The sequence below is a fragment of the Cricetulus griseus genome, chromosome X, assembly GCF_003668045.3.
Source record: "Cricetulus griseus strain 17A/GY chromosome X, alternate assembly CriGri-PICRH-1.0, whole genome shotgun sequence".
In the NCBI taxonomy this organism is placed as follows: domain Eukaryota; kingdom Metazoa; phylum Chordata; class Mammalia; order Rodentia; family Cricetidae; genus Cricetulus; species Cricetulus griseus.
The window spans coordinates 96,146,951-96,169,388 of NC_048604.1; the positions used below are offsets into that span (position 1 = coordinate 96,146,951).

General features: G+C 36.6%; 1 protein-coding gene across 2 annotated transcripts in view; it reads left to right on the forward strand.

The window, feature by feature from the left end:
- The window catches only part of LOC100751276 (Scm polycomb group protein like 2), a 90,712-nt gene that overhangs the window by 33,252 nt on the left and 35,022 nt on the right, over positions 1 to 22,438 (forward strand). For both annotated transcript variants that reach the window (XM_035450266.1, XM_027432805.2), the window contains exons 8-12: positions 2,604 to 2,687; positions 10,374 to 10,460; positions 16,000 to 16,083; positions 18,269 to 18,331; positions 19,233 to 19,316. In XM_035450266.1, coding sequence (XP_035306157.1) covers positions 2,604 to 2,687; positions 10,374 to 10,460; positions 16,000 to 16,083; positions 18,269 to 18,331; positions 19,233 to 19,316 — 402 coding nt within the window. The remainder of the gene's footprint in view (positions 1 to 2,603; positions 2,688 to 10,373; positions 10,461 to 15,999; positions 16,084 to 18,268; positions 18,332 to 19,232; positions 19,317 to 22,438) is intronic.

A 22,438-nucleotide genomic window follows, 5' to 3' on the forward strand; every position in this document is an offset into this window, starting at 1 on the left:
TCCACATCCTCTCCAGCATAGACTGTTATTGGTGTTTTTGATTTTAGCCATTCTGACAGGAGTAAGATGATATCTCACAGTTCTTTTGACATGCATTTCCCTGATGGCTAAGGATGTTGAACACTTTCTTATGTGTCTTTCAGCCATTTTAGATTCCTCTATTGAGAAATTTCTATTTAGTTCTATATCCCAATTTTTAATTGAATTATTCGGTGTTTTGGTGACTAGCTTCTTGAGTTCTTTGTAAATTTTGGAGATCAGCCCTCTGTCAGATGTGGGGTTGGTCTTTTCCCATTCTGTTGGCTGCCATTTTGTCTTGTTGACTGTGTCCTTTGCCTTACAGAAGCTTCTCCGTTTCAGGAGGTCCCATTTATTTAATTGTTGACCTCAGTGTCTGTGCTACTGGTGTTATGTTCAGGAAGCGGTTTCCTGTACCAATTCATTCGAGTGTACCGCCTACTTTCTCTTCTAAGAGGTTCAGTGTGGCTGGATTTATGTTGAGGTCTTTGATCCATTTGTACTTAAGTTTTGTGCATGGCAATAGATATGGATCTATCTGCAGTCTTATACATTCCAGCATCCAGTTATGCCAGGACCATTTGTTGAATATGGTTTCTTTTTTCCAATGTACAATTTTAGCTTCTTTGTGAAAATTCAAGTGTTCATAGGTGTGTGGGTCCATATCAAGGTTTTCAATTAAATTCCATTGGTATACCTATCTATTTTTGTGCCAATACCAAGCTGTTTTCAGGACTGTAGCTCTGTAACAGAGCTTGAAGTCAGGGATAATGATGCCTCCAGATGTTCCTTTATTGTACGTTTTTTTTTTTTTTTCTATCCTGGGTCTTTTGTTTTTCTATATAAAGCTGAGAATTGTTCTTTCAAGGTCTGTGAAAAATTGTTCTGGGATTTTGATGGGGATTGCATTGAATTTGCAGATTGCATTTTGCAAGGTTGCCATTTTTACTGTGTTGATCCTACCTATCCAAGAGCATGGGAGATCTTTCCATTTTCTGGCATCTTCTTTTAATTTCTTTCATATTTTAAATCATCACCTGGTTCAATATAAGTGCTAATTAAATAGTTGTATCATTTAAGAAATAATGACAAATCTGTATATGTTCAGTAGTGATACAGATTATTTTCTCTGCATTATCTATCCATCGGTGGTCAAATCTACTGATTTACTATTGTAGTAAATGTATAGTAGGTATATGACTATTAAGTGTAATGTTACACCTCATCAAATTTTTTTTAAATAGGTGGTTCTCTTGTTATTTACAGAAGTGGCTACATTGATTATCCTTTTTGAGCCATTTGTATTTTTAATAACAAATTGATATTTATTACAGAATATTCAGAAAATAAGATAACAGTGGTCAAAGGATAATCTAAAATTGTTTATATTCTTCCCTTCTAGAAATAATGATTGCTAAAACTTTTGTATATAAGCTTTAGGATATTTTTATTAAAACTTGGACTATTAATTGCCAGTACTCATAGAGAACAACTAGAGACACCTTATAAAGCATGTATTGTATTGTCTTCATGTATATAGAATTGATTTGTTTCTATATACTTAGATATTTTATTATCACAATTAGTGGGCAGACTTTCTCTAAGAAATAAAAATGAACCAAGAAATTTGTTAGAAAGTACTCCTTCAAGTATTAGGTGCATTTTTTTGCTTGAATGCATATTTAACCTATAACATTTGAAAACTCCAGTTATTTTTACTCAAAGAAATTACTTTGAAATCACACAAAAATCTTTATATCAATAAAATTGAAGACATCCAAATCTCTGAAACATTGGCTTACTGAGAACACACTGGTGCTTATTTTCAACACTGCTTTATGTATTCCTTTGAGGTTTGCACTTAAGCTTCCTCAAATTTGAACTTAAAAGTATTTACCCTCATTACTTAATTCCATATTTTTAAATCCTATAGATCTTAGTGCTTTATATTGTAACATTACCATTTATATCCTAAGTTTACTAATTTGGGTCTTTGTTTTGGTTAGCTTAAGGGTTTATAAATTTGATTTATCTTTCAAAAACAATTTTATTGTTTTTGTTTTCTTTACATTAATTTTTGGGCTAGTCTTTTTCCCTTCCAGGAATTTTTAGGTTGGGGTGTTTTTGCTCTTCAAAAACCTTTAGATATATCATTTGGTTATTAATTTGATATCTGATTTTAATGTAGACATTCTTAGCTGTAAAATTCCATCTTTATATTAAAATGTGTGTGTGATCTCTGCCAGCAAAAAAACAATTTTAAATCAATAATGTTTTCTATGTAAACTATAGTTTTTTTCTACTAAGGAAATTGTCAAGGCATGATTACTGAAATATCTCTATTTTTAAACTGAACATAGACACGATTTATCTGTTGTCATCATATACAATATTTAAATTGTCTGAATTAGGCTACCAGGTAACTAGAAACTGTATATCACATAAGACTTAATGTCTTCTTATGATAACACTATACTAGAATGAATAAATTATTATTAGGACTTTCATAAATGATATGTATACAGGAACCTAAAGTGTTCTAGCTTTTAAGTACATGTAATTTTTTATTTTATTTCTCAAAAAAGCTGAAAAGAAATCAAAGAGCAGAGGAGCCACTAGACCTTGGAAATATGGAGCCACAGCTTTGGAGAGTGAAGAAGCAGCCCCAGGTGATTGACTTTTTTTTACATTAATCTGCAAGATGATTCCTGTACATTGAACAATAGTGTAGTGTTCAGAAGGAAAGGCTCTTTCTGCTTTGAGAAAACAAATACAAAGTGTAGATCAATGTTAAATTGCTAGAAATTTTCACTGTGATAAGTCAATGATGCTTGGTATTTAACTAAAGCCTACTTTTGAGAAAATTAGACTTATTTCCTAGCTATATAAAATTCTAATGTTCCTAAACTTCCATTTAAGTGGCACCTTTAAAATATTTTTAGTTTTACTTTTTTAATGTTTTTCTTTGAGAATTTCATGTAATTTATTTTGATCATATACTTTCCCTGCTCCCAGTTCCTCAGGATCTTCCCATACCTCCCTATCCACTTGATTTCCTGTTTTTTATACTATTAAAAAAGAGAGGGGAAGCAAATAAAATTTTAAGTCTGATATGTGTTTTCAACCTATTTTGAACATGGGACCTACCTTGGAATAATGCCCAGTGTCATTCCAATGAATAAATCTCATCTTATCTTACCCAGCAGTTCTCAGTTTCTTGGCTAGGGCTGGGACTTTGTTCCTATTTCCCCTCCTCCATCCTAGGATTTTGTCAGGCTTGTGCTTATGCAAGTATTATACATTCTGTTGCAGTCTTTGTGAATTCCTGTCTTCATCTTCCTGGTAGGTCTTGAAAACCCTGTCTCTTTGAAGACTTTTAACATCTCTGGTTTTCCAATCTTTTTTGAACTCACTTCCACATAGATCCCTGAGCCTTGACAGTAGGGATTTGATTCTGATATCCCTATAAGGTTGAGTATTTCAAAGTTTCTAACTTTCTTCAGGTGGTCCACTTGTAGGTATCTATGTTAATTGCCATGTACTGCATGAAGCTTTTCTGACAAGGGTTTAGGGATGCCCAGATCAACAAATATACCATTAGGAATCATTTTATTGTAATTAGCAGAATAATAATAATAATGGTATATTTTCCCACAAGGTCCTAAGACCTATCTTGTCACAGGTTATTGGTCTCATTGGCAGTGTCAGTTACAGATTCTATTTCAGGTGATGAGCCTTAAGTCCACTGAAACACTAGTTCATTCTATAACATTCTTGCCACTATTGTGCCAGTGAGCATACCTTGAGGGCAGGTGGTTATTGGAGCTCAGAAGGTTCATAGCTATGTGAGATTGATGATTTCTTTTTTCTCCTGGTAGTATCTATAGTATATTTTAGTAATGTGAACCCTAGCCAGTAAGGGTGAAGTTTCCAGTTTCCAGCTGGGTTTCTCCATGTACCATACCATAACATAAATATGTGGTGTATTCAGCAAATTAAAACTATTTTGAAATTGTCAAGTTATAGAGAGTTACCAGTAGCATAGTTAATGGCCTGTAGTGTTAGGGATTATGTCTATGAGAAACCTTTGGCCAGTACCTCAAAAAGAAGTTTCAGGTACTAGGGTTTTTATTAGTGGCATCTGGGATGTTGTCCCTCCATTACATATCATCACTTCACTTAAACTCTTTTTAAACAAATATATGTATATATTTCAAGAAGCTTCTATTGAATAGTTTTCCCTTTGGAGGGTTTGAAAGGCTTTTCATGTTAGTCATTCCTACAGCATTTATAAGTGTGCCTGTGAACATTTGGTTTGTTGTACACTTTCATCATTACCCATATATGTGCTTTGTAACTGTTGGTACCCACTGACAGAAGTGAGTTGTGACACTCACAGTTCTCATCTGGCCTGCCACACTCATCTCCAGACCTATATCTTCTCCTTGTCCTTTTGTGGGACCAGTGATCCATTGATTTCAAATTTTGATTTATTCAGTTTTTCTTTGTCTTCATCTTTTTCTTTCTTTCTTTTTCTTTTTTTTTTGCAGAACCTCCAACTCTTTTCTAGATTTTGTATCATAGTTGTTGAGTATCTATCTCATCCTATCCTTGAACTGCCTGGCTGAATTTACCTGTTCATTTAAATCCACTTTGAGGCCATTAATCACCTGTAAAGTAGACTTTTGAATGTTTTGTCCAAAATTTTTACCATTTCAATATCTTTGATTTGGTTATGTAGGAGTTGGGAATAATATATATGTATATAAATTAAATATATATTAATATATGCATCTCTGTGTGTGCATGTGTTTTTGCATATGCATACAGGTACACAGACAGAAGTATTGGATACTCAGCTGCTGAAGTTACAGGCACTTGTGAGCCACATGTATTCAGGTTCTATGGAAAAGCAGCAGAAAATACTTTGAATTGCTGACTCGTTTTTTTTTTTTTTTTCACGCCTAAAGAGAGTTTTAAGATGGCATAATGGAATATGTAAGCCCACTTCCAGAGATGGTCTTTAAGCTTCATATAAAGTAGAGGGTTGGAACATTTGTTGAATGGAGCAGAGAGATAAAATATTTTAACAGGAGAATGTGCTTAAAAATAAATTGCAACAGCGATTCTTTCATAGAGGTTAGAGTGGATATTACAGAGAACCATATCCAGCTCATGTGGCTGTGTGACAAGATTGTTTTTTATGTTCTTTGGTTAGTTTTGTTTTTCTTTAAAGCTCACAAAGAATGTGGCAGACACAGAGATCATATGTATCTCTGTCCATCAGAATGTTTTTTCTCTAGCTCCTTACAAACAAAATTGATAACCTCTATTCTGTTGCTTCTGACTAAAGAAAGTAGAAGAGAATGTGACTCAGAGGCAGGAGCTGATTCACTGCTCAGTAGTGAAGGGATACTTAATTGAGAAGTATTGGTGGAGTTAACAGTCCTGAAAGTTGCATGATGTACAGAGCAAAGCCAGAAGAAGCATAATGGATTGAATGGAAATAGAAGGAGCTATGGATAAACTTTGCAATGAGAGTATAAAACATGATCAGTTGGTCTGAAATGAAAGATAGCAAATAAGGGAGTTGAAGGGTGGACAAAGGGACACTGTTGTCTAGGAGATGAAAGAGTTCCAGAAATTGACAGGAATATTAATTTCCAGGACCTTAGCTGGAATCTTTATTGAAAATGTGAATGTGATGCTCTGATACTGGTCAAATACTGAAAATAATGACAAGAGAGATAATGTTTTTAAAAAAGTAATGTAACATCACTAGACACATTGAGCCAAGAGTGTGAGAAGAATCTGGCTTATATGGGTGGATTAGTTGTAAATGGAGGGTTACGTTATGTTTATAATTAAATGATTTTATATTTGCCTTGGTAGCTGAGGATAGATTATTTCTATTCAGTGATTAGTAGAACTAAAATAAGAAGGCTACAGAAAAATGGGATATTTGCTATCACAGGGATTGTTTATGCAAACTATATGCTCTTTGGGTAAGGAAGAAGCAAGTAGCAGAGTGTTTAAACTTATTACAAAGTCCTCAGAATGAAAACTGTTGAGGTTTAAATGCAAGGCTATTTATGAGTAGGTGTATTTGTTTCATATATCACCTAGAAAAAATTTTATTTAGAATTAATAGTTTTCTTATATGAAATACTTCCCCTGAAATAATCAAATTGTGAAGGTATTAGTACTGAAATATTTCTCATTTTTAAATTTTAAAAAAGACATAACCAGGGAGGTAATTTTCACAAAATATGAAAATTGCCTGAATTTGGCTACCAAGCAACTAGAAGCTACATATCACATGAGCATGATGGTAGCTTTTTCATGATAACATCATACAAGTGTCTATATTTGTAATTAAGAAGCTTTATTGTTTGGCATACATACAGGAACACAACAGCGTACACAGATTATATCAGCCACAACTAAGTCTTCTTGTAAATGTGTATTATTATTTTTCATTTCATACCCCACAAAAGCTGCAAAAAAAACACCAAGGGCAGGATATTCAGCAACCCTTTGGAGGTTGAAGGCAGACCTGTCAAAGATGACCAAGCAGCCCCAGGTCATTGCTTTGTTTCTTATATTGATTTGCAAGATAATTCCTGTTCACTGAATGGTACTTTCAGAAGGAAAGCTTCTTTTCTGTTTGAGGAAAACAAATGTAGAAAGTAGCTCAATGATACACTGTTAGCGTCCTGCATTTTGGTTTTAATAAAAGCTTACTTGTAAGAGAAATAGACCATTGCCTTCTTTTTGGATAGTTAGACTATTTCCGGATTATGCAAAAATTTAAAGTATATACATCTTCATTTATGTGGCATCTTTGTTTAAAATTATTTTTCTATGTCAATACTTTTATTTATTCTTTGAGAATCTCATGCAATTTATTTTCACTCACACTCTTTGCCCTCTAATTCCTCCCAAATTGTCTGCCACCTCTCCATCCTGTGGACTTCATGATTTTATTCTCTCTGAAATAAATGTGGGGAAACACATAATAACTTGGAGTCTGAATTGTGTCATCTGACTACATTTGAACATACGGCCTGCCTTGGTGTATGTTGATATAATCATACTACCATGGGTTTTCATATGAATTTTTGAAAGACTTCTTTTTAAACCTGGAATATAAGGCAGTTGTTAAAAACTAAAGGGTCTGGTGAATAAAGTTGAATTAATTGTGAGTGAAGGGTGAAGCTATGGCAGCAATTAAATTTAATTAAATAATCTTTAAAAATCTGCTATTTGTCCTGGTAGCTGAATATAAACTATATCCTTTTCTGTAAACAGAAGATGTGGCATAAAAAGGTTCTAGAAAAATGGGGCATTTGTTTTCACATGTCCTGTTTTTTTTCTTTCTCTCCATTTTTTTTTGGTTTTTTGAGACATTTTTTCTCTGTGTAGCTTTGGAGCCTATCCTGGCACTCGCTCTGGAGACCAGGCTGGCCTCGAAGTCACAGAGATCCGCCTGTCTCTGCCTCCCGAGTGCTGTGATTAAAGGCGTGCGCCACCAACGCCCGGTCCAATTTTTATTTAAATTAGTAACAAGATTATGTACATGTAAATCCCAGTTCCCACTGCCTCCCCTCCTCAACGGCCCCCCCCAACTAACATCCCACCTATCCCATACCCTTTCTGCTCCCAAGGGAGGGTAAGTCCTTTCATAGGGGGTCTTCAGAGTCTGTCATATCCTTTGGGATAGGGCCTAGGCCCACCCACTGGTGCCTAGGCTCAGGGACTATCCCTCTATGTGGAGTGGGTTGCCAAAGTTTATTCCTGTGCTAGGGATAAGTACTGATCTACTACAAAAGGCCCCATAGATTTCCGAGGTCTCCTCACTGACACCTATGTTCATGGGGTCTGGATCAGTCCCATGCTGGTTTCCCAGCTATCAGTCTGGGGACCAAGAGTTTCCCCTTGTTCAGGCCAGCTGTTTCTGTGGGTTTCTCCAGCCTGGTCTTTACCCCTTTGCTCATTACTCCTCCTCTGCAACTGGATTCCAGTTCAGTTCAGTGTTTAGCTGTGGGTGTCTGCTTCCACTTCTGCCTGGGTGAAGACTATAGGATGGCATATAAGTCAGTCATCAATCTCATTGTCAGGGGAGGGCATTTAAGGCAGCCTCTCCTCTGTTGCTTAGATTGTTAGTTGGTGTCATCATTGTAGATTTCCAGACATTTCCCTAGCGCCCTATTTTTCTTTAAACCTAAAATGTCTCCCTCTATTATGGTATCTCTTATCTTGCTCTCCTCTATTCTTCCCCCAACTCAAACTTCCTGCTCCCTCGTGTCCTCCTAACCCCTCCTCTACTCCCCTTCTCATTTTTCTAGCTCCTTCTTCCCCCCCCCCCATGCTCCCAACTTGCTGAGGAGATCTTGTCCCTTTCCTCTTCTCCAAGGGAACATGTATGTCTCTCTTAGAGTCCTTGTTTCCTAGCTTCTTTGGCGGTGTGGATTGTGGGCTGATAATCCTTTGCTCTGTCTAAAGTCCATATATGATTGAGTACATACTCTGTTTTTCTTTTGTTGACTGGATTACCTCACTCAGAATGGTTTCTTCTAGTTCCTTCCATTTGCTTGCAAATTCCAAGATTCCATTGGTTTTTTCCTGCTGAGTAGTACTGTATTGTGTAATGTACCACATTTTCTCTATCTATTCTTCAGTTGAGGGGCATCTAGGTTGCTTCCAGGTTCTGGCTATTACAATAATGTTGCTATGATCATAGTTGAACAGATGTCCTTGTTGTATGAATGTGCTTCTTTTAGGTATATGCCTAGGAGTGGAACTGCTGGATCTTGTGGTAGACTGAATCCCATTTTCCTGAGGAATTGGCATACTGATTTCCAAAGTGGCTGTATGAATTGGCACTCCCACCAGAAGTGGAGGAGTATTCCTCTTCCTCTACATCCTCTCCAGCACAAACTGTCATTAGTGTTTTGATTTTAGCCATTCTGACAGGAGTAAGATGGTATCTTAGAGTTGTTTTGATTTGTATTTCCCTGATGGCTAAGGATGTTCAACACTTTCTTATGTGTCTTTCAGCCATTTTAGATTCCTCTATTGAGAATTCTCTATTTAATTCTGTACCCCGCTTTTAAATTGGATTATTTGGTGTTTTAGGGACTGTCTTCTTGAGTTCTTTGTAAATTTTGGAGATCAGCCCTCTGTCAGATGTGGAGTTGGTGAATGTCTTTTCCCATTCTGTGGGCTGCTGTTTTGTCTTGCTGACTGTGTTCTTTGCCTTACAGAAGCTTCTCAGTTTCAGGAGGTCCATTTATTAATTATCAATGTTCAGGAAGCAGTCTCCTGTACCAATTCGTTCAAGGATATTTCCCACTTTCTCTTCTAATAGGTTCCGTGTGGCTGGATTTATGTTGAGGTCTTTCATGCAATTGGACTTAAGTTTTGTTCATGGCAATAGATATGGATCTATCTGCAGTCTTCTGCATGCCAGCATCCAGTTATGCCAGCACCATTTGTTGAAGATACTTTCTTTATTCCATTGTATAACTTTAACTTCTTTGTCAAAAATCAGGTGTTCATAGGTGTGTGGGTTAATATCAGGGTTTTCAACTGGATTCCATTGGTCTATTTTTGTGCCAATACCACCCTGTTTTCAGGACTATAGCAATTAAAGAAAATACCAGAAAATGGAAGGATCTCCCATGTTCTTGGATAGGTAGGATCAACATAGTAAAAATTGCAATCTTGCCGAAAACATTCTACTGATTCAATGCAATTCCCATCAAAATCACAGCACAATTCTTCACAGACATTGAAAGAATAATTCTCAACTTTATATGGAAAAACAAAAGACCCAGGCTAGCCAAAACAACCCTGTACAATAAAGGAACTTCTGGGGACATCACCATCACATGCCCTGTTTATTTATATTATATGCATGGTCTCTTGACCCAGAAGAAGCAATTCTGTAGACTGTTTCACATTATGAAATAAACCCTCAAAAAAGTATAACCAAGCTTTCAACACATATATTTGTGTGTGTATCTTTCATATTGTTCCATACAAAGAAATTTATTTAGAAATACTACTTTTTATTAACTAAAATTCATTTTTTTCTAATAACTACATTGTGAAGGTTATATAATTTTTTTGTTTTTAAACTTTTAACATAGACAGAAATGATCTGGCAGTTATTTCTCAAAGTTAATATTAAATTTTTCTCAGAATTGGGCTATTGGTTAACTGGAAGCCACATATCATGTGAGCATGATGGTAGTCTTTTATTGACAACACTATAGGAGTTTCTATGTTTTATTATAGCATGTTCCTGCTTTTAATGTACATGATTTTTGTTTTTATTTCATACCTCCAAGAAGCTGCAGAAAAACCAAAGGGCATTGTATTCACCAACCCTTTGGAGGATGAAGACATACCTGTGAAAGATGACCAAACAGCCCCAGGTGATTGCTTTAACTTTCCATATTGATTTACAAGATGATTCCTGCACAGTGAATAATGGTGTAGTGTTTCAGAAGGAAAAACTCTTTTCTGTTTTAAGAAAACCTATAGAAAGTAACCCAGTGATAAATTGCTAGAAATTTTTAGTTTTCTAGTTCAACATTTCTGTTTGTTTTAAATTAATGCATCGTTTTACATTACTTCCTGATTATATGAAATTCTTCTGTATGTAAATCTTCACTTATATATCAACTTTGATTTAAATTATTGTATGATAATTTTCATACATTTTTATTTTGTTCCTATTCCTTTACCTCCCCCAACTCTTCTGAAATTGTCCTCCATGGCTCCATCCTCCAGACTTCATGTTCTTACTTTCTCTTAAACAAATATGAAAAACACCTAAAAAGTGGGAGTCTGATTTGTGTTAGCCAACTATTCCTGAACATTTCACCTGCCTTTGTGTGTGGTTGATATAATCATTGTTATTCCATTGAAGAAAATGGATTTTCCCTTTCTAAAAGCTATTAATTCTTGGATAGGGCTGGATTTTGTGTGCCTATTTCCCCTTCTCCATGCTAGCATTTTTTTCAGGCTTGAAATCTCAAGGGATGTGAAATAGACATAGCACTTAGAGTTGAGCACTGCAGTCTCTTGCTCTGTGCATGTTGTCCACTTAGAAGTCATTGTTTTAATTATCGCCCAGTATATGGAGATTCTCTGATGATGTTTGAGTGATGCACTGATCATTAAGTATAGCAATCTGTCATAGGAGTTATTTTATTTCTATGTCCATTCAGCAGAATCATCCTAGTAGGGTTTTCCAGAAGGCTTGTGGTCTGTCTAATATCAAGTCCCTCACCTGATTAACAGTGTCAAGTATGGAGTCCATTTAATGGAGTGGGTTTTAAATCCAATTAAACAGTGCTTTGTTACTCCCATAATATTTGCGCTATTTTTGCCCCAGTATATTTTACAGAAAGATCAATTTTGTACATCACTAGGTTAGTATATGGGCCAGATTGATAATTTCTTTGCCCCTTTGGTAGTGTGTGTAGCACCTTTTGGCACTTTGAAACATAGCCAGTTAGGGCGAAGCTTCCATTTCAGTACCAGCTAGATTTTTTATGTTCCAAGATAGAAGTTGGTGGTGCATTCCACAAATTAAAACTACCTTAAGATCTTACTGTCAAGTTTTAGAGGATAACTAATAGTATTACCAGTAGCCTGTAGTGTAGAAGGGGAGGGGTCTATGAGACACCTTCGGCCAGAACTTTAAAAAGTGATGTTCCATTTCTAAAATGTGTTTTTATTAGGTAACAAGTGGTGTCTACTTGGAGGAAGCAGGTATCCCTCTCGACTGTAATATTTTTAATATACGCATTTCAGGGAATTTCTATTGCAATAAGTTTCTTTATTGCCCTTTTGAAAGGCTTTTCTTGTTAGATATCCCTCCCCACAATTTCGCCTTTATTCTTCAATTTCTCACCCCATTTAATATGTGCAAATCTTTTGAGTCTGTATGATTAATCTTTGGAAGTATGCATATGGCTATTCAGTTTCTTGCAGGTTCTTTTTCTTATAATTCATAGATTAGCTATGAAACTTGAGATTCCCCCTGAAAGGATGAGTTATTACACTCAAAGTCCTTGTTTGTCCTGCCACATTCATAGTCTTCAGGTTTATCTCTTTTTCTCATCCCTTCCTGGGGCCAGTGGCAAATTGAGTTTTAAATTTTAATTTGTTTTTCTGTGTTTAGCTCTTTTATTCAGAATCATTCTCTGTTTCATTTTCTATGCAAGTTACTGTGTTTTTCATCCTATCTCTGAATGGACTGCCTGAATTAATTTTTCTGTTCATTTGAATCCAACTTGGATTCATTAATCATCTTTAAAATTGGACTTTTAGATTCTTTATCCTGTATTTTTTTACCTTTTAACTATTTGGGGGTTTGGCTATTGGGGAGTTAGAAGCTTTAAAATTTTATTTATTATCTATTTGTATGTGTATTTGCATATGTTTTTGCACGTACATGGAGGTGTCCCCAGAGGACAGAAGAGGGTATTGAATTCTGGAGCTAGAATTACAGGCAGTTGTGCTCCACTTGGTATGGGTGTTAGAAATGAATTCTGGTCTTCTGCAAGGGAAGCAATAAGTACTATTGCCTTTTGAACCCTGTCCTCAGCCTCAAGCATAGTTTTAAGGTGGCATGTATAAATCAGGTAATCCAAAGATAGCCTTTAATCTACTTTCATATAAAGTGGGTATTGAATGCTTTGCTGAATGGAGCAGAGAGCGCTAAGGGTTTTTGTAATTTTTAAAAAGCAGCTCAATAGAGAAAGACACCATGTTACAGAGTTCAAGGGGAGGGTTTTTTTTAACTATGGGAAAGGATTTTAAAAAGGGGAAAAGGGAGCAGGGAGACTGGCCTCCATGGACAGGAACAGCTTGAGGGGGAGAAACAGAGGGAGAGAAAGGGGAGAAGCAGAGAGAAGGAGAGAGGAGGATGTTAAGTAGGCAGGGCCGTTTTAAAAGGGAACATATTCAATAGGCACAGGTGGTGCTCTTAGTGGCAGCATCTGACTGACAGCATCTCCTGTCAGAACTCCAAAGGCAGGCCAGTAAAAATGCCTAAATACTAACAGGGGTGGGAACTTAACCAGAATAAAACATTTTAGGAATCTACTTAGAAATAAATTACAGAAGCAACTCTTCTATTGAGATTATCTTGGGTGTTGCAGAGCGGGCCATGTCCATCCCATGTACCAATATGATAAAATTGGTTTTATGTTCTTTTGTTTGTTTTTGTTAAAAAGCAGTCAAAGAAGAATGTATGGAAGAGACCATATGTAACTAACAGAATGATTCTTGTCTATCTCTCTACAAAACTAGATTGTTAACCTTTAGTCTGTTGCTTCTGACTAGACAAAGTTAAAGACAATGGCTTGGAAGTGAGAGCTGATTATAGAAGGAAGGGATACTTCATTTAGAAGTATTGATGAAGATGGACAATTGAGTTCAAGTTGCATCAGGAGTAGAGTAGAGCCAAAAGAAACCTAATGGATTGGATGAAAATAAGGGTACTGTGGCTAAATTTTGCAATGAGAGTGTAAAACATGATCAGGAGGGTAGACAAAGAGACATTGTTGTCTTGAAGATAGAAGAGATCCAGAAATCGCCAAGAATAACCAGTTCAGGGTGTTATTTATTGGTGATGTTAATATGAGGCATCAGTGGTATGGTCGTGGTCAATATCCTGAAACTGATGATAGGGAGAATATGAAAAGAAAAGGTAATGCGATTAACATTACCAGAGTTCTTTAAATTGGGAGTTTTGAACCTGAAATAAGTAGAGTCTGGTGTATATAAGTGAAATTAGTTGTAAATGAAGTATAGAGTTTTGGTGTCAGTTATATGATCCTATTATTTGCCTGGTAGCTGAGGATAGATTACATCCCTTTTGGTGAGTAGAAGTAGAATAAAAATACTTCAAAAAGATGGGATAACCTTTACCCTGGACCTATTTATTAATACCACTAAGCACAGAAAAATTAAAACTGTAAGTTTTTTAAGTTATAAAATGACGCCCTTAAAATGAGAGCAGTTAATCTTTGAAAACAGTTATATTAAGGTGTGTGCATGTATATGTTTGGGTGTGTTTATATCTCTCCCTATTTAGAATTGGTATATTTGCTATGTAAAATTCTTTTATCTGATAACAAAATTGTAAAGGTGTTGATACTGTAATATCTCTTTTGTAAAAAGTGTGAACATTGACACAAAGAACATGGCAGGTATTCTTTTTTTAAATTTTTTATTTGAATTAGAAACAAGATTGTTTTACATGCCAATTCCAATTCCCTCTCCCTCCCCTCCTCCCCTGCCCCCCCCCACCTAACACTCTACCTATCCCATACCCTTTCTGCTCTCCAGGGAGGGTGAGGCCTTCCATAGGAGGTCTTCAGAGTCTGTCATATCTTTGGGATAGGGCCTAGGCCCATCCCATGTGTCTAGGCTCAGGGAGTATCCCTCTATGTGGGATGGGTTCCCAAAGTCCATTCCTATGCTAGGGATAAGTACTGATCTACTACAAGGGACCCCATAGATTTCCCAGGTCTCCACTGACACCCACATTTGTGGGGTCTGGATCAGTCCCATGCTGCTTTCCCAGCTATCAGTCTGGGGACCAAGAACTCTCCCTTGTTCAGGTCTGCTGTTTCTGTGAGTTTCACCAGCTTGGTCTGGACCCCTTTGCTCATCACTCCTCCTTCTTTGCAACTGGATTCCAGTTTAGTTCAAGGTTTAGCTATGGGTGTCTTCTTCTATTTCCACCAGCTTCTGGATGAAGGCTATAGGATGGGATAGTTATCATCAATCTCATTATCTAGGGAGGGCATTTAAGGCAGCCTGTCCTCTCTTGCTTAGATTGTTAGTTGGTGTCATCTCCAGACATTTCCCTAGTGTCTGAATTCTCTTTAAACCTAAAATGTCTCCCTCTATTATGGTATCTCTTATCTTGCTCTCTTCTATTCTTCTCACGACTCAAACTTCCTGCTCCCTCCTATCCTCCTCATCCCTCCTCTTGTCCCCTTCTCATTCTCCTAGCTCCCTCTCCCCTCCCCTCATGCTCCTATTTTGCTCAGGAGATCTTATCCCTTTCTCCTTCTCTGGGGGACAATGTATGTCTCTCTTAGACTCCTCCTTGTTTCTTAGCTTCTCTGGTGGTGTGGGTTGTAGGCTGGTAATCCTTTGCTCTATGTCTAAAATCCATATATGAGTGAATACATACCATGTTTGTATTTTTGTGACTGAGTTACCTCGCTCAGAATGGTTTCTTCTAGTTCCATCCATTTGCCTGTGAATTTCAAGATTCCATTGTTTTTTTCTGCTGAATAGTACTCCATTGTGTAGATGTACCAAATTTTCTCTATCCATTCTTCAGTTGAGGGGCATCTAGGTTGCTTCCAGGTTTTGGCTATTACAAATAATGCTGCGATGAACATCGTTGAACATATGTCCTTGTTGTATGAATGTGCTTCTTTTGGGTATATGCCAAGGAGTGGAATTGCTGGATCTTGTGGTAGACTCATTCCCATTTTCCTGAGGAGTCGCCATACTGATTTTCAAAGTGGCTGTATGAATTGGCACTCCCACCAGCAGTGGAGGAATGTTCCCCTTTCTCCACATCCTCTCCAGCCTGAACTGTCATTGATGTTTTCGATTTTGGCCATTCTGACAGGAGTAAGGTGGTATCTCAGAGTTCTTTTGATATGCATTTCCCTGATGGCAAAGGATGTTGAACACTTTCTTATGTGTCTTTCAGCATGGCAGGTATCCTTAACATTGAAATTGTCTAAATTGTGTTACTAGATTACTGAAAGCTGTATATCATGTGAACATTATGAAAGCCTTTCATGACAACATTATAAGAGAGTTTATATTTTATTATAGGGAGTTTTATTTGACATCCATACCAGAGCATAATGTATTATAGCTTTAAATGTATACCATTTTTTCTTTTTATTTTGTATCTCAACAAAGTTTGGAAAAAACCCAAAGGTAGAGGATTCACCAAACCTGGGAACTCTGAAGTCAGACTTGGAAAAAGTAACCAACCAGCTCCAGGTAATTTCTTTCTTTTTTATTTTGATTTGAAAGTTAATTACTGTACATTTAATAATGGTTTAGTGTTTCAGAAGGAAAGACTCTTTTTCTGTCTTAAAGAAACAAATACAGAATATAGTCCAATGATTTACTGCTAGAAATGTTCACTATGCTACTCCAACATTACTGTTTGTTTTAATAAAAACCTCCTCTTTGAAGAATTAGACCATTTCCTTCATTTTAGAGAATGAAACTATTTCTTGATTATATGAAATTGTGTTGTATTTAAAACTTTGATTTTTTGTGGCATTTTGGGTTAAAATTGTTTTTCTGTATTTAATGCTTTTATTTATTCTTTGCAAATTTCATACAATTATTTTTATCATATTCTTCCCCTCTCATAAGTCACCTCAAATCATCTTCCACCACCCTATCTTTTAAACTTCATGTTCTTTCTCTCTCTTAAAAAAAAATGAAAATCATGGCCGGGCATTGGTGGCACATGCCTTTAATCCCAGCACTCAGGAGGCAGAGGCAGGCGGATCTCTGTGAGTTCAAGGCCAGCCTGGTCTCCAGAGCGAGTGCCAGGATAGGCTCCAAAGCTACACAGAGAAACCCTGTCTCAAAAAAACAAAAAAAAAAAAAAAATGAAAATCACGTTACAAAAATTGGGAGTCTGACTTAGGTTACCCAATTATTCCTGAACATGTGGCCTTCCTTGGAGTGTAGTTAATATACCTACCTAATGTTACTCCATTGAAGGAAACTGATTTTCCTTTTCTTAGCAGCTATCAATTGTGAATCAGTTTGCCAGGGCTGGGACTTTGTGCCTACTCCCCCTCATCCATGCCAAGATTTTGAAATGTTTAAGCTTTAAGCTTCATCTTGCACATTCTGTTACAGTCTTTCTGATTTCATGTGTTTGTCTACTCTGTTGTTTCTGAAAAATGTTGTCTGGTGGAAGTCCTTTTCAAACTGGCTTTCTGCCTCCTCTTCCACATAGATCCCTGTGAGGGATGCAGTGTGATACATATATTCCGTTTAGGGTTTCTTACTCTCTGCAGGTTATTCAGCTGTTGGTATCTGTGTTAATTACCATACACTGTAAGAAACTTCTCTGAAGAGGGTTAAGCATTGTGGTGATCAATGTATATAATAATATGTCTTTAGGGGTGGCTTTATTTCTGTGTCTATCGGAGTCATACTAATGGGATTTTCACTAAGTCTTATGACCGTATCCACATTAACAGTGTCAAGTATGGGTTCCATCTGAATGAGGCCTAGTTTCAATTTTTTAAAAAAAGGTTGGTTTTCCCTATAACAGTTGCATCACTGTTGCACCAATGTATGTTGCCAGTATGTTGATACATACAGTAGGTCACAGGATTAATAGATAGCTGAGTCAGACTGATGGTTACTTTTTTCTCTGACATTGTATAGCAATGATTAGCACTATGAATCATAGTCATTAGTGCTGAAGCTTCTATTCAAATAGAAGCTACGTTTCTCCATGTTGTATGACAGAAGTATGTGGTTTGTTCAGTAAATCAAAAGTATCTTGGGATTTTTGCCATCAAGGTGATGAGGGTAATTAATTGATTTGGCTGTGGCCTATAGTATTAGGAGTGTGTTCTCTGGCACATCTTTGTCTAACAACTCAAAAACTGGTAACCTATTTCTTGTATTACAGGGGATTTTTGGTAATAATGTGTCTTCTAGATGGGGTTGTTTCCCTCCATGACATAATCATTTCACTTAAACTTTTTATATATGTATATGAATATTTGTATGTTTCAGGAAGCTTCTACTATAGTAAGTGTGAATATGGGTTTATGAAAGGCTTTTATGTTAGGTATTCCTCTCCACTTTCCTAACTCTGACCTTTACTCCTTTCTTCCACAAACTTTAATCTGTGTATTTTTTAGTTTGGCCTACATGGTTAACCTTATAAATGTGCCTACGGCTATTCAATTTGTTTCTTTCTTTATTGTTCAACATAGACATAGATGGCCTGGCAAGTAATCTTCACACTAATTACGAAAGTTTTCTGAATTAGACTACCGGCTGCATGTCACATGAGCATGATTATAACTTTTTCATGTTAATATAAAGCTTTATTATTTGGCATACATACAGGACATAGTGAGTTCTATGTGTAAAGTAAAATGTACATCATTTTTATTTTTCATTTCATGCCCCAACAAAGTTGCAAAAAAACCCAAGGGCAGAGGATTCACCAAACCTTGGGAAGATGTCCAAACATCCTCAGGTAATTGCTTTGTTTTTCTATATTGCTCTATTGATTTTCAAGATAATTCCTCTATGTTGAATAATGGTGTTGTGTTTCAGAAGGAAAGACTCTTCTGTTTTAAGAAAACAAATGCAGAAAGTAGCCCAGTGATTAACTGCTACAAATTTTCATTGTGCTAATCCAATATTTCTAGTTCTTCTAAGAAAAGCCTCCTTTTGGAGAATTAGACTATTTCTTGATTATATGAAAAATCTATTGTATGAGAAACTTAATTTTGTTGTAATTTGTTTGAAAACATTTTATTTTATTTTTCTTCATTTAATTCTTTAATTGTTAAAAATTTCATGTAGTTAATTTTAATCATATTCTTTCCCTCCCCTACCCCCTCCACTATTGTTCATCATGTCCCTGTCCTCCAATTTCATGATCTTTCTATCTCTTAAAAATGAAACACACATAAAAATGGGAGAGGGAACTGGGATTGAAATGTAAAATAACAATTTTTTTTTTAAAATTTAAAAGCCCTCAAAATGTTAGTATATACACACACGTGTGTGTATGTGTGTTTCATATCTATCTACAAAGCATTTTGAATTATAATTAGTAGTATTTGCTAGGTAAAATTAATTTTCCCTAATAACCCTAATTTGAAGGCATTGATACTGATATTTCTTTCTTTTTTAACTGTAAACACCTAACACAAATAACGAGGAGGTTATCTTCACAAAAAATATTAAAATCAACTAAACTGAATGACTAGGTAACTGAAACTTGTGAAAAAGCTACATGACAATGCTGTAGGAAAGGAGTCTATATTTTATGATAAGAAGCTTTATTTTTGTCATACATACAGGACATAATGAGTTCTAGATATAAATGTACATCTTTTTTTATTTTTTCATTTCATATCTCAACAAAGATGGGAAAAAACCCAAGGGCAGAGGACTCCGCAAACCTTGGGAAGATGAAGCTAAACCAGGGAAAGGTGTTCAAACAGCCCCAGGTAATTGCTTTGTATTTCTAAATTTATTATTGATCTGTAAGATAATTCCTCTATATTGAATAATGGTGTATAGTGTTTCAGAAGGAAAGACTCCTTTCTGTTTCAAGAAAACAAAGCAGAAAGTATCCCGGTGATAAGCTGCTAGGAATTTTCATTGTGCTAATTCAAAGTTGCTGGTTGTTCTCATAGAAGCTTTTTTTGGTGGTGGTGGGCATTAGGCTATTTCTTAATTATATGAAATTATAATTTATATTAAAATTTTCTTTTGTTGCATTTGTGCTTAAAAGTGTTTGTTTAATGCTGCTATTCATTTTTTTTTAATTTCATGCAGCTTACTTTGATCATATTCTTTCCCTCCCAAAGTTCCTTTCAAATTGTGCTCCATATCCCTATCTGTCCAACTTCATTTTCCTTTTCTCTTGAAAAAAAAGAAAAACACAGAGAATGGGAGTCTGGTTTGTGTTAACTGACTACTTCTGACCGTGTGGCCTGCCTTGGAATGTGGATACTCAATGTTACCACATTGAAGAAAATTGATTTTCCCTTTTCTAGCAGTTATGAATTCTTGGCTAGGGCTGGGAATTGTGATCACCACTCAGAGCTCCTCCATGCTGGGATTTTTGAGGCTTGAGCTTATACAAGATATGTGCATCCTGTTGCAGTCTTTCTGAATCCTTATATTCATCTGTTGTTTCTGAAAAATGTTATCTGGGAAAAGTGGTTTTCTACTCCTGCCTAGAAATTTCTGCCTGCTTTTCCACATAGTTACCTGAGCTTTGAGGGAAAGGGTGTGATGTAGACATCCTGTTTACGGTTGGGGACTCCAAAGTCTCTCATTCTCTGAATATTGTCCAGTTGTAAGTCTCTTTGCTAATTACTATCCACGTAAAGAATCTTCTCTGATGATGTTTGAGTGATAAATTAACCAATTGAGTATAGCAATATGGTATTAGGATTGTTTTATTACTGTGTCCAATACTCGAACCTTGTTAATAGGGTTTCTCCTTTGAAATGTGACATCTTTTAAAAAAATTTTATTTGAATTAGAAAAATTATTTTACATGTCATTCCCAGTTCCTTCCCCCTCCCCTCCTCCCCTCCCCCCCAACTAACACTCTACCTATCCCATACCTTTTCTGCTCCCCAGGGAGTGTGAGGCCTTCCATATGGGGTCTTCAGAGTCTGTCATATCCTTTGGGATAGGGCCTAAGCCCACCCCCGTGTGTCTTGCCTCAGGCAGTATCCTTCCATGTGGGATGGGCTCCCAAAGTCCATTCCTATGCTAGGTATAAGTACTGATCCACTACAAGAGGCTCCATAGATTTCCGAGATCTCCTCATTGACACCTACATTCATGGGGTCCCGATCAGTCCCATGCTGCTTTCCCAGGCATCAATCTGGGGAACAGGAGCTCTCCCTTGTTCAGGTCAGCTGTTTCTGTGGGTTTCACCAGCCTGGTCTGGATGCCTTTGCTCATCACACCTCCTTCTCTGCAACTGGATTCCAGTTCAATTCAGTGATTAGCTCTGGGTGTCTGCTTCTAATCCCACCAGCTCATGGATGAACGCTGTAAGATGGCATATAAGTCAGTCATCAATCTCATTATTAGGGGAGGACATTTAAGGTAGCCTCTCCTCTGTTGCTTAGATCATTAGTTGGTATCATCTTTGTAGCTCTCTCTGTCATTTCCCTAGTGCCTGATTTCTTTTTAAACCTATAATGTCTCCCTCTATTATCATATCTCTTATCTTGCTCTCTTCTGTTCTTCCCCCAACTCAACCTTCCTACCCCATCATGTCCTCCTCACCCCTCTTCTTCTCCCTTTCTCATTCTCCTAGCTCCCCTTCCCCTTCCCCCATGCTCCCAATTTGCTCAGGAGATCTTGTCCCTTTCCCCTTCTCCAGGGTACCATGTATGTCTCTCTTAGGGTCCTCCTTGTTTACTAGCTTCTCTGGCATTTTGAATTGTAGTCTGGCAATCCTTTTTTCTGTGTCTAAAATCCACATATGAATGAGTACATACCACGTTTATCTTTTTGTGATTGGGTTACCTCGCTCAGAATGATTTCTTCTAGTTCCATCCATTTGTCTGCGAATTTCAAGATTCCATTGTTTTTTTTCTCGGCTGTGTAGTACTCCATTGTGTAGATGTACCAAATTTTCTCTATCCATTCTTCAGTTGAGGGGCATCTAGGTTGCTTCCAGGTTCTAGCTATTACAAATAATGCTGCTACGAACTTTGTTGAACAGATGTCCTTGTTGTATGAATGTGTTTCTTTTGGGTATATGCCAAGGAGTGGAATTGCTGGATCTTGTGGTAGACTCATTCCCATTTTCCTGAGGAGTCGCCATACTGATTTCCAAAGTGGCTGTATGAATTGGCACTCCCACCAGCAGTGGTGGAGTGTTCCTCTTTCTCCGCATCCTCTCCAGCATAGATTGTCATTGGTGTTTTTGATTTTAGCCTGAAATGTGACATCTTGTCACAGGTTCTTGGCCTCATTAAGTGTCAGGTATGAGTTACATCTCATGGAGTGGACCTTAAATTCAATCAAAAAGTATGTTAGTCCTGTATTTGTGCTATTATTGTGCCAGTAGTCATGTTTCAGAGAAAGCTGGTTATTGAAGCTCACAGGGATAATAGAACTGTCTCTTGATGATTACTTTTCTTCTGTGGTAGTGTTTATAGCACTGCTTAGCAATATAAAACATGGTGAGTAGGACTGAGGCTTGCAGTTGAGCATCAGATACATTTCTCATGAGGCATGATACATTTGTAATGTGTTCAGCAGATTAAAACTAACTTAAGGTTCTTGGTGTTGTGGCATATAGACTATATCCAATAAGTCTTAAACCTGGAGTGGAAGGTAGTTGTTTAAAATGAAACAAGATGAAGCTGGTTATAATTAGGTGAACAAGTTATAAATGAGGAAGAAAGTTATAGTGGCAGTCAAATGATGTTACATCTGCCCTGGCAGCTGAGTATAGACTGTTCCTTTTTGGTGAAAAGTAAAAGTAGGATGACAGAGCTTCAGAAAATTTTAATACTTGTTATCACAAGTTTATTGTATGCATATTATATCATCTTTGAGTATGGAAAAATAAAAGAAGTAGAATGACTAC